Consider the following 11999-nt stretch of genomic DNA (forward strand, 5'->3'; position numbering starts at 1 on the left):
ACCGTTCAATCCTTCGGACACCAAATTTTGGGTAGGAATCTCGCAATAGAGAACGCCAAGGCATAGTGTAGAGCTTACAATTAGTTGCAGTTCTATTACCGTGTCTTACAAAAACATGTTTTTCAACCGCTAAAATAGACCTAAACAAAACAACTTACGCAAACCTTCTGCAACGGTAATCTTGAACTCAATTTCATCTATATATATGACGCTTCTAGAACGAATCACTGACTCGTTGGGGATCGATCTTGTGATTGACGACAGCAAGCCCGGTTACAGGCGCGCCGCCGCGTTTCACGGTATTTTGCCAATGCTCTCTCCTCCTGATAAGACGAGCCTTATAGTTTTGTTTTCTTATATACTAGTTGGAATAATAAGAGAAAGTGAATACTTGCTGTCCGATGCACGGCCGCGATCAATAACAAATCTGCTATCAGCATCACTATTGAGAGTGTAACCATGTAACACTACACGAAAGCGAGTACTATGCAGCGATCGCTGGAAGAATCAATCATTCTGTTACAAACTACTAACGTGTGCACAGTTCGATCGCTAAACTATTTCACTACTGGAAGATCTTAACTTTTACCAGCATGCCCACCAATAATCACGTTAAAGTAATTGACTGGATTCTACAATTCGTAACAACCATATACTAACCCTTCGATGCATCTTCCCCGTCTCTTCCAAACAGATGTCCGGCAACGCGAAGCTGCTGCACGAGAACCTGTGGCAGGCCGATCCAGAGCTGATGGATCTGGTCCGGAAGGAGAAGAAGCGCCAGATCCAGGGCCTGGAGATGATCGCCAGCGAGAACTTTACCTCGCTGTCGGTGCTACAGTGTCTGAGCTCGTGCCTGCACAACAAGTATTCCGAGGGACTGCCCGGCCAGAGGTGAGAGCAAACAATTGTGCAGCAAACGGGGAGGGGTTCGAATCAAGTGGGTTCTTAAAACTAGATTATCACGGCAGTTCTAACTCTCTGGTTGTAATTATTTAGGTGGCTCGAGTATTCAGAACAGTTTATAGATCGGCCAATGTTCAAAAAATCATAGAAAATCGATAATTAAACATGATTCATTTTCACTTTCTAATCTAATCTAATCTAACCCTAGCGCAGCCAGTCTTTCGAGGGCATCCTGGAAAATGCCTTAGGTTGATTAACGCCTAGCATCCTCTTGTCATTATTAACAATTGCAGTGCCCCAGTGCAATAAATTGCTTTGAAACATCACAAACGTTAAAGCGGCCAGGCCAACTGCGTAAAGTTTACCGCAAAGATGATTCGTTGAACTGGATTGAATTTGAACACGAATATTCAAACAACAATACAGTTCTGAATCTACAGGGGAGGAAGAAACGTGGGGATCCCCCGCTCACGTTCCTGTTTTATAGGCAATAAATCGTTGGAAGCCACCATGCTAAGAAGTTTTGGTGCTCCGGGACCCTCGGGGATGGGACATTGTATTTCCACAAATGCCCTGGACACTATTTGCCGTGGTTATAGCGCCACAACTCGCTTCACATGATTCATTTTCACTTTCATTTGAAAACTTATTTTTGTGATCTTTTGATTGATGTGTGAAAAAACTGCACATTTCAATGCCTAATTACGCTTAATGTAAAATTTTTGAAAAAAGAACATTGACCCACTAAATCCACAAAAATTGAACACATTGGATTTTGGTGGAATTTTCAGTTAAAATGAGGTGTTTGGAGAAATTGAGTCCTAAAATGAAGCTTAGATTGCTGATATTATTGTTTACAGCGATAAAGCTTATTTTTCTGAGTACGACCACACAGAGTTTAAAATGGATTTTTAAATCAATAGTGATCAGAAATGGTTGTACATAAAAATTTACATAGGGCATTAGTATCCAATTGGAGAAAAATCATTCGGCCCAGTCTAAAATTTTTTGAAAAATTCATGATGCACGTATTTCTGGAGACCCCAAGGTTCACACTTCCCCTCAAGTTCCAGTCGTTTTTGTGAATTTTTGTTGGTCATTTGGCGGCCATGTTAGATTTAGAAAATCATTCAAATCTTTTCCAGATTTTTCAGAATGCATCAATCAAAAAGGGTTTTCTTTGTGTTGTTTGTATAGAAGCATTTTACAAATCGTGATTAATTTTCATTTCTATTTACTATTTCTTGACCCTGAATGGGGTACTAGAGCACTATGTAAATTTTTATGTACAACGGTAAAAACATGATTAAAAACCATTGCTAATCACTTTTTTTTATTTTAAAGCAAAAAAAAATACAAGATCAACTATGGTCCCCTTGGAACGAGCTGCCAAGTATGACCTTTTCTGTCAAGAAGTGCCGTGAAGTAAATTTTTCAAAATTGAATTAAAAATTCTTTGCGGTCGTTTAAAGGGTCACTGTACTCAGAAAAATAAGCTTTATCGTTTTGAACAACAATATCACATATTCAAGCCTAATTTTAGGACCCAATTCAGAACCAAACACCTTAAGAGGCAGTATTTGTAGATTCTGCTCGGTTTGTTCTAGAGGTCGTATCGAGGTGCTCCGATTTGGATGAAACTTTCAGCGTTTGTTTGTCTATGCATGAGATGAACTAATGCCAAATATGAGCCCTCTAAGACAAAGGGAAGTGGGGTAAAACGGGCATTGAAGTTTGAGGTCCAAAACACATGAAAAATCTTAAAATTGCTCGCATTTCCGTAAAACTTCATCAATTCCAACTCTCTTAGATGCATTCAAATGGTCTTTCGAAGCCCTTCAAAATGTGCTATAAACATCCAGGATTGGTTTAACTTTTTCTCATAGCTTTTGCAAATTACTGTTAAAAATGGTTTTTTTTTTAAAACCTTAATAACTTTTGGCAACAGCCTCCAACACCCATACTCCCATAGGTCAAAAGTTAGGGAATTTCATGGACTATAAGCCTACGGTATTAACTTTTTGGCCAATCGCAGTTTTTCTCATAGTTTTTCGATTTTTCTAGAACAAACATTTTACAACGTTAGTTTTTGCTCTGTAGGCCTCCATAGCGGCACTTTTTGGTCTCAATTTTGACATATTCGGAATCCTCGATCAATTTCACGTAAGTTAGAAGTATTGGAGTTGTAATTTTGATTTAAAAAATAATTAAATAAAACATTTTTGAAAAAAGAAAAAGATCTTATTTACCCTATGATCAATACGTCAAATGCTGTATCAAGTAGGCGAAAACTTGTTTACCCCTAATCCGACAAAATTCTAAATAATATTTTAATTAATTCTAAATGGCATTTTTTCCAATCAAATTCAAAATTCCAACACCCCAATCTAATGTAAAATTTTCTGAGGATTCCGAATATGTCAAAATTGAGACCAAAAAGTGCCGCTATGGAGGCCTACAGAGCAAAAACTAACGTTGTAAAATGTTTGTTCTAGAAAAATCGAAAAACTATGAGAAAAACTGCGATTGGCCAAAAAGTTAATACCGTAGGCTTATAGTCCATGAAATTCCCTAACTTTTGACCTATGGGAGTATGGGTGTTGGACGCTGTTGCCAAAAGTTATTAAGGTTTAAAAAAATCAATTTTCAACAGTAATTTGCAAAAGCTATGAGAAAAAGTCAAACCAATCCTGGATGTCTATAGCACATTTTGAAGGGCTTCAAAAGACCTTTCGAATGCATCTAAGAGAGTTGGAATCGATGAAGTTTTACGGAAATGCGAGCAATTTTAAGATTTTTCATGTGTTTTGGACCTCAAACTTCAATGCCCGTTTTACCCCACTTCCCTTTGTCGTAGAGGGCTCATAGTTGGCATGGATTCATCTCATGCATAGACAAACAAACGCTTAAAGTTTCATCCAAATCGGAGCACCATCGATGAAAAACTCGCTCTTAAATGCTCGGATAGAAATGTTCGCCCTTTTTTATATTTTTATATCAAATGTCAAAAATGAGAAAAATATGATCCAATTTTACTGGAGTTATTCCGTTTCATTTAAATAATTTTTATTTATTTATTTATTTTTGATTTATGATGATAATCTGTCAAAGTTTCAAGTGCAAACAGTAATTCTTATGTAAAACTGTCCAATCCTTCCGATAAAAATATTTTCAGATTTTTCAAAACCCATCTAAAATTTTCAAGTTTATTTGGCAAATTCATATACATATAATCAACTGTTTCTAGAAAATTACAAGTGTGGCTGTCAATAAGTAACGGATCAGTTAACCAGCCGTAACATTATACCTACTATTTACCTTTTGAAAGAGGGAACAAACAAACCCACAAACTTTATTGATAATGTGCTACTCACCACGTTTCCTTGAGAAAGTCGAATGTTTTGATGACCTAAGCTCGAAACGGCAAACAACTGGCGCGGCCGTCGACGGTTGTACTCCTGTTACTACAACGGTCGCGTCCTTATCAGTGGCGTTGAATCTCAACTCGGCGGGGGGACCATAGTCATAGCAACTAATCTAACCGTGATTATTTGCTTTCGTTACAGATACTATGGTGGCAACGAGTACATCGACGAAATCGAACTCCTCGCCCAAAAGCGTGCCCTCGAGGCGTACCGGCTGAATCCGGAGGAGTGGGGTTGCAACGTGCAGCCGTACTCGGGTTCGCCGGCCAACTTTGCTGTGTACACCGGGTTGATCGAACCGCACGGGCGCATCATGGGGCTGGACCTGCCCGATGGTGGCCACTTGACGCACGGTTTCATGACGGCGACCAAAAAGATCTCCGCCACGTCCATCTTCTTCGAGAGCATGCCGTACAAGGTCGATCCGGTGACGGGGCTGATCGATTACGACAAGCTGGAGGAAAGTGCGCGGATATTCAAGCCGAAGATCATCATCGCGGGCATTTCGTGCTACTCGCGGTGTCTGGACTACAAGCGCTTCCGGCAGATTGCCGACGCCAACGGGGCTTACATGTTTGCGGACATGGCGCACATTTCCGGGCTGGTCGCGGCCGGAGTTATTCCATCGCCGTTTGAGTTTGCGGATGTGGTTAGTACGACCACGCACAAATCGCTCCGTGGGCCACGTGCTGGAGTGATCTTCTACCGCAAGGGGGTGCGCAGTGTCAAGGCGAACGGGGAGAAGGTGCTGTACGACTTGGAGAGCAAGATCAACCAGGCGGTGTTCCCGGGGCTGCAGGGAGGACCACACAACCACGCCATCGCCGGAATCGCCACCTGCATGCTGCAAGCCCAGACGCCGGAGTTCAAAGACTACCAGGTGCAGATCATCAAAAACGCCCGTGCCCTCTGCGACGGCCTGCTGCAGAAGGGTTACACCATCTCGACCGGTGGAACCGACGTCCACCTGGTGCTCGTTGACCTGCGTCCGGTCGGTATCACCGGAGCTCGCGCCGAATACGTCCTCGAAGAAATATCGATCGCGTGCAACAAAAACACCGTCCCCGGCGACAAGAGCGCCCTCAACCCGTCCGGAATCCGGCTGGGAACGCCGGCGCTGACCACGCGTGGCCTCACCGAGTCGGACATGGCCCGGGTGGTGGACTTTATCGATCGGGGTCTGCAGCTATCGAAGGAAATCACCGCCGTGTCCGGGCCCAAGCTGGCCGACTTTAAGCGAGTGCTGCACGAAGATCCGAAGCTTAATGGCAAGGTGCAAGCCCTCAAGAAGGAGGTCCAAGACTACAGCGAAAAGTTCCCGATGCCCGGCTACGAGGAGTTCTGAGGTGAGACATAGAGGCTTTCTTTCCTTCTTTTTTTTGCATTGTTCAGTGTATAAAACTATGCTCAAAGCATACATACAAAACAGAGAAATAAGATTTAATGCGCTAATATTTGTGTAAAAGAGTACGTCGATTGATTCGTGCGTTTTGAAAAAAGAAGAAGTAGAAAAGTATCACTGACCTTTTGCTTCTACCTCGTGTAGGACCGCGCGTCGGCCTCCTCCTGCCACTTTTCCGGATGGGCGGTCTTTTTGTGCGTGTACATATTGGAGCTGGAGTTGGACGTTCGCGGACAGTACGGGCACTGGTAGAGCACCACTCCGGTGTGGGTAGCTTCGTGTTCCTGTGAGGAAAAAAAGTGGTTAATTTTGCTGGTTAGTTTTGACGGTCTTGACTCACCTTCAACCGCAGCTGCGTCTTGCACTCCTTGCCGCAGAACGTGCACCGGAACATCGGACGATTCGAGTGATGGAAGTTCTTGTGTCCGGCTAGGGCCGCCTCGTTCGCTGACTCTTTTCCACAAATGTCACACTTGATCGGACCGGACGTGTCGTAGCAGCGCCTACGATGCCTCAAATAGCTCTTCTTGTTAATCAGCCAGCGTTGACATTTTTCGCACTGGATCTTAAGACTCGCGAGTCCTTCTTCGGTGTGGGTGAGTCGGTGTTCTTCGAGCAGTGCCCGATGGATGAATCCTTTCGCGCATACATCGCACACCCAGTCGCACACGGCGCCATGCTTCTTTTGGTGATGCGCGCGCAGCTGGAGCGAGTTCGAGTACGCCTTGTTGCACAACTCGCAGTAGTACTTCTTGCGTTCCTTGTTCACGTGCCAGTTTGTGTGCTGCTTTAGGAGGTAATCCTTGACGAAAGCGGCTCCGCATATATCGCACTTGAAGGGCCGCTCCGAGACCGGGGTGTGGATCCACCACTTGTGAATCTGCAGCCCGGAACTGTCGGCGTACGTTTTACCGCACAGTTCACACTTGAAGTGGTCCGGATTGAGGTGCCGCAGACAGTGCTCGTACAGCCGTTGCCGTTTTCCAAAACGGCGGTCGCAGCAAATGACCGCATGGGTGTTCATGTTGTGCGCCTTGAGGGCATGGTAGGACAGCTTGTTGAACGTTTCCCCCACAAAGTCACACTTGGAACAGTTTAGCGAGATGAATTGCCGAATTAGGTCGTCCTCCTTGGCGACATCCTCGGCGGTTCGTTTGCCCTTGGACGGTTCCAGTTGCGGTGCGGGTTCTTCCGTCGATTGTTCGACGAATGCTTCCGCGGGTTGTTGAATCGAGGTCGAACTCTCGCCAACGTTGTGATGGGAAAAAATGTGATTCTCCAGATTTCGTGCGCTCAAGAAATACTTGTTGCACTTTTCACAGTAATGATTCTTCTTCTCAACCTCGTCGTGCCACTTGAGATGACTGTTCAACAGATCTTCCGCCGCGAACGCCTTCGCACAGCGATCGCACTTGAACTGTTTCTGCTCCTCGGGCGTGTGCACCAGAAACATGTGATTCGCGTAGCTACTCTTGTCCTTGAAGATGCAATTGCACTCCACGCACCGGCTGTGGTCTGTCTTGCTTGGTTCGTGATTCTGCAAGTGTTCCGCCAAACCGGGCTTCGAAACCCACTTTCGGTTACAACAAACAATGTAACCGTACGAGTTGTCGTGCTGATTTTTAAAGTGCAACCTCAACTGATAGAAAGAATCAAATGTTTCCCCATTGTCCGTCCCGGCTTCCGTACACTTGTGGCACGTAATATCCATGTGCTGCCTTATAAGGACGTTCAACTCATCGTTGTCAGCCTTTTCCTTGCGCGACCGGGCACGTTGAACTCGCTTCTTCAAAGCCCGTTTCCGCCTCTGCTTCACTTTCGCCACACGCCGAGCCAGCGGTACATCCCAGTCAGACTCGTCGGAATTCTCCTCCGGCGAACTCGCCTGAGCATTGTCCCCTCCATCTTCCGAACGGCCCTCTTCCTGCTCAGCTGGATTTCCAGCTACTTCCTGCTTAAGCTCGACCTTACAAACCGGTTCGCCCTGCTCCCCCGACGACTCCACAACCATCAACGCATTCTCCTCGTCATCCTCCTCCTCTTCCGTTTTGATCTCAGCGAGCACTTCCGTCGCGTGCACCCGTTCCACCTCGCAGTAAAACTTGTGAAACTCGTCAATCTTCTCCCAGCAGCTGGTGCAAACGGTTCGATCTTGGTAGTCGCATTTCTGGAAAAAAAATATAAGTTTAAAGCTTCTCCCACAAAGCCACCGCAAGTACGCCCACTTACGGTAAACCAAAAGTGTTTGGCGAAAATTGCCTCGACGGCTTCGCCACTGGCCTCGTCCCGCTCCGTGATGCACAGGAAGTTGTCGGTGCGGCGCAGACAGGTGAAGCAGCTTTCCAGGTGCGATGACGGGGGGGACATTTTTGGACGATCGACTAACCAGATTTTCTGAAACTGTGACCAGCAGCAGCGAATTCAATTAAAATCAATTTAAGTGGAATTTTGTTGTTTTTTTTTTCGGGGCGACTGTTTGTTGTGACATCATTGCACGATTAAAGGAATTTGGTCAGTCGTTGAGCGCTTGGGGCACACGCAATACCATTTTTGTAGTTTTAAGCAAACGTGTAATGTTTCGTTTTGTTTTTGAGAGTTACACGATCAACGAGAATATTCTAAAATATTCGTTTTTTACGTTTATAGTAAGCACGCAAAGAAAAGCGTGGTTTTACTTACAATAGAGTAATCTACGTATGTGTTGCGTGTATGTACACGAAAATAAAGTGAGGTTAAATTTTGTCAGGCAGCAAAACCAAATGGTGCGCTAGCGGGCGTTCGAGAATGATTTTTTTTATGATGTCTATCCAGGTTTTTGAGCGAAGATGGCGTTCGAATGTTGAACGTCCGAAATGTCAAAATCGTGCAGTAGCACCAACATTAGAAAAAAAATGCGGTTGTCATGCCATGGAACACTTTTTTCGTAATGTTGGTACCACTGCGTGATTTTGACATTTCGGGCGTTCACCATTCGAACGCCATTTTCGCTTAAAAAGCTGGATAGAATCGCCCACACTCTAAACGATTTCCAGTCTATGATTACTATTTCTACGCATTTTTATTATTCAGATGCACCCTTACCAAAAATCATGATTTTTTGAGTTCCAAATCCCACTTTTCATACGATTTTTCGAGTTCAGGTACTACAACCATAAAAATGGTTATATGGGTTGAACTGAAAAATTCGTATAAAAAGTGGGATTTGGAACTCAAAAAATCATGATTTTTGGTAAGGGTGTGGGTAAAACATGATTACTTCACATCTCATTGCGATTAATTGAAACAAGAAAAGTTTATCTTAGCATTCAGATAAAACAAACCCCCTTTTTACTCTCTAAGCTTTATTCGGTATTAATATATTTTGTTTTATATATTTCAATTATTATTTAAGAGTTAGCTGTTACCGTTATGTACTGCTATGTAATAAACTGGGCACACAATCTTTTGATAAATTTTACACTATTATTCTTTGCGCTGAAATGTAGCGCATTACTTCGCAAATCGCGCCGCCACCGCCTCTGCCCACTTTTCCGGGTGGGCCGTCTTCTTGTGGGTGTACATATTCGAGCTGGAGTTGCACTCGCGTGGGCAGTACGGACACTTGTACAGCACGATTCCGGCGTGGTTCGCTTCGTGTTCCTTAAAAATAAACGTTCGGCTTGAGTACATATAATAGAGTGCCCTTTCATTCCTGTTGACACGACTTACCTTCAGTCTGAGCTGCTTTTTAAACTCCTTGCCGCAATAGCGGCACGTATATTTCGGCCGATCCGAGTGGTTCAGCTTCTTGTGCACCGACAGGGCGTGCGGATTGACGGAAACGTGCTCACACTGGTCGCACTTGGCCGGTCCGGTGTTGTTGCCGCAGAGTCGCCGATGGCGCAGGTAGGACGTTCGGTTGGGCATCCATTTTTGACATTTTTCGCACTGCTGCTTCAGGCTGGCGAGGCCTTCCTCGGTGTGGGTTAGGCGATGCCGTTCGAGCAGTGCCCGGTGGGCAAATCCTTTGGCGCAAACATCGCAAACCCAGTCGCTGACGGCGCCGTGGACGTTCTGTTGGTGTATTTTCAACTGTGGCAACGCCGTGTACGAAACACTACAGATTTCGCACGTGTGCGTCTTGCGTTCCTTGTCCAGATGGCGATCCATGTGGGCTTTTAGGAGATATTCCTTGACGAAGGCGTCCCCGCACACGTCACACTTGAAGGGTCGCTCCGAAACGGGCGTGTGAATGAACCAGCGATGATGCTGCAACCCGTGACTGTCCGTGAAGGTTTTATCGCACAGTTCACACCGGAAGTGGTTCGGATTGAGGTGCTTGAGGCAGTGCTCGTACAGGCGGAACCGCTTGCTGAAGCGTCGCTCGCAGCAAACTACCGAGTAGGTGGGCAGTTGGTGGAGATTTTTTGCGTGCAATTGAAGATCTTTAAAATTTTCACCCACAAAGTCACATCTGGAACAGTTTAGTTGGACAAATTGTTTGATAAGATCGTCTTGCTTGGCGACATCGTCGGGCGTGCCCCGTTTTCGTTTTTCAAACTTTTTCTCAACCGGTTTGGGCTCGGCCTGGGCAGCGGCCTCTGCCGCCGTGGAATGATGCGCCATAATGTGGGTTTGCAGGTTGCCAGCACCTGTAAAGTAGCGGTTGCAAATTGCGCAATGATGATTTCTCTTTTCCACCTCGTCGTGCCAGTTGATGTGACTGTTGAGCAGATCCTGATCGGCGAACGCCTTCGAGCAGCGGTCACACTTGAACTGTTTCAGCTCCTCCGGCGTGTGAACCATGACCATGTGCCTAGCTAGGCCACTTTCGTCCTTGAACGAGCACTTGCACTCCAGACAGTGCTTCTGATCGGTTCTGACCGTTGTCGAAACGTCGTGACTTTCCAGATGCTTCACGTACAACGGTTTCGTGCAGAACCGTCGATTGCAGCAAAACATGAATCCGGTAAGGCCGTGATTTTGCTTGAAATGCAAGTTCATCTTGTACCAAGTCGCGAACGGTTCGATCTCCTCTCCTGCGTCCGCACAAACACAGCAAGTGTAATCCAGATCATCCCGAGCGTACTTCCTCCTTCTTCGCTTCCGTTTCTTCGTAATTCGCTTCGCCAACGGAATTTCCTCCTCGCTGTCGGTAGTGTCCGAACTGGTACGTTTTATCTTATAATCGCTTCCGGAACTACTCTCCGAATCGCTGTCACTGTTCTTGGCTTCATCCTTGTTGTCATCGCTTTCGTCGTCGTTATTGGACAAAACTCCGTCCATTGGTGGCAGCGCGTCCAGTGTCCAGAAATCCGGATCCGCTTTCTCCTCCGTCGCCGCAGACGGTTCCTCTTTGAACGACACCTCGGTGGACAGGAAACTCTCATCGTACGGCACCTTTTCCCCATCGCTGCCACCCTCATCCTCCCCCTTTTCGTCACCACCCTCCTTCACGGGAACCCCTTCCAGCTCCTTCTTAATCCTCGGATAGTGCACCTTCTTCACCTCGCAGTAAAACTTGTGAAAATCGTCAATCTTTTCCCAGCAGCTCGTGCAAACAATCCGATCTTGGTACTCATCTTTCTGCAAATTAAAACAAACCCATAACAAATCAATCAAACAAAGACACAGATCCCAAGATCCGTCCACTTACGGTAAACCAAAAGTGCGTTTCGAACACCGCCTCGACATTTTCGTCGCCCGCGTCGTCGTCGTTTTCGGCGATCCGGAGAAAGTTATCCGTCTGGCGGAAGCACGTCAGGCAGCCCTTCAGCGCCTCCGACGTGGACATCACGGGTGGTGGATGGGACGACGGCAATCTGGGAATATTTCCGCGAGCGATGCAAAATTTTCGATCTGCGCGAGAAAATGAAGACTCTGGCTGATTGACGTTTTGTTGATGACAACAGGCCCGGGGTGAAAAAAATGGCACGATAAATACACAGTTGTACACTGATAATCAACATTACACACTGTTCAGTTCACTTTTACACACTTGTATGGGATTTTTCAGTTCAAGTATGATTACACGAAAGTGTGTAATCATACTTGAACTGAAAAATCCCATACAAGTGTGTAAAAGTGAACTGAAAAAAGTGTAATGCTGTTTACCAGTGTAGTTACCTGAAGGCTGATTTCTGGAGTTTTTTTTTGAAAAGGACCAATAAACCAAATTTTCAGTTTTTGCTTTTTGGGTGTTTTTCAATACCCCTGACTCAATGCGGTTCTAAAAACACCCAAAAAGCAAAAACTGGAAATTTGGTTTATTGGACCTTTTAAAAAAA

General features: G+C 45.4%; 3 protein-coding genes across 4 annotated transcripts in view; 1 reads left to right on the forward strand and 2 right to left on the reverse strand.

Moving 5' to 3' along the window:
* Positions 1-5801, forward strand: part of LOC120424529 (serine hydroxymethyltransferase) — a 28981-nt gene extending 23180 nt beyond the window's left edge. Inside the window, exons 1-3 of one of the 2 annotated variants that reach the window (XM_039588689.1) lie at positions 461-617; positions 695-894; positions 4473-5801. In XM_039588689.1, the coding sequence (XP_039444623.1) occupies positions 594-617; positions 695-894; positions 4473-5676 (1428 nt within the window). In that variant the 5' untranslated portion in view covers positions 461-593 and the 3' untranslated portion in view covers positions 5677-5801. Of the gene's footprint in view, positions 1-460; positions 618-694; positions 895-4472 lie in introns of those variants that run through there. The other variant, XM_039588688.2, reaches the window with a different exon arrangement.
* The window catches only part of LOC120424530 (putative fatty acyl-CoA reductase CG5065), a 79235-nt gene extending 70772 nt beyond the window's left edge, over positions 1-8463 (reverse strand). Inside the window, exons 1-3 of the mRNA XM_052706126.1 lie at positions 7963-8463; positions 6074-7900; positions 5856-6017 (exon numbers count right to left, since the gene is read on the reverse strand). Of these exons, the coding sequence (XP_052562086.1) occupies positions 5865-6017; positions 6074-7900; positions 7963-8100 (2118 nt within the window). The 5' untranslated portion in view covers positions 8101-8463 and the 3' untranslated portion in view covers positions 5856-5864. The remainder of the gene's footprint in view (positions 1-5855; positions 6018-6073; positions 7901-7962) is intronic.
* Positions 8464-9033: 570 nt separating this feature from the next.
* Positions 9034-11622, reverse strand: LOC120424523 (transcription factor grauzone-like). The gene is made up of 3 exons (XM_039588683.2): positions 11369-11622; positions 9442-11298; positions 9034-9372 (listed from the first exon to the last, which is right to left on the reverse strand). The coding sequence occupies exons 1-3, from the start codon at positions 11504-11506 to the stop codon at positions 9223-9225; spliced, it is 2145 nt and encodes a 714-aa protein (XP_039444617.1). The 5' UTR covers positions 11507-11622; the 3' UTR covers positions 9034-9222.
* Positions 11623-11999: the final 377 nt, after the last annotated feature.

Source organism: Culex pipiens, chromosome 1, assembly GCF_016801865.2.
Source record: "Culex pipiens pallens isolate TS chromosome 1, TS_CPP_V2, whole genome shotgun sequence".
NCBI classification, from domain to species: Eukaryota; Metazoa; Arthropoda; class Insecta; order Diptera; family Culicidae; genus Culex; species Culex pipiens.

What these genes read in the sequence shown, in the direction of transcription:
- LOC120424523 (XM_039588683.2), bottom strand. Translation starts at nt 11,506, where the DNA reads ATGTCCACGTCGGAGGCGCTGAAGGGCTGCCTGACGTGCTTCCGCCAG. An exon ending in AAACGCACTTTTGGTTTACC is followed by an intron (nt 11,299 to 11,368) that starts GTAAGTGGACGG and finishes TTTAATTTGCAG; the next exon opens with AAAGATGAGTACCAAGATCG. An exon ending in AAAAGCAGCTCAGACTGAAG is followed by an intron (nt 9,373 to 9,441) that starts GTAAGTCGTGTC and finishes TTTATTTTTAAG; the next exon opens with GAACACGAAGCGAACCACGC.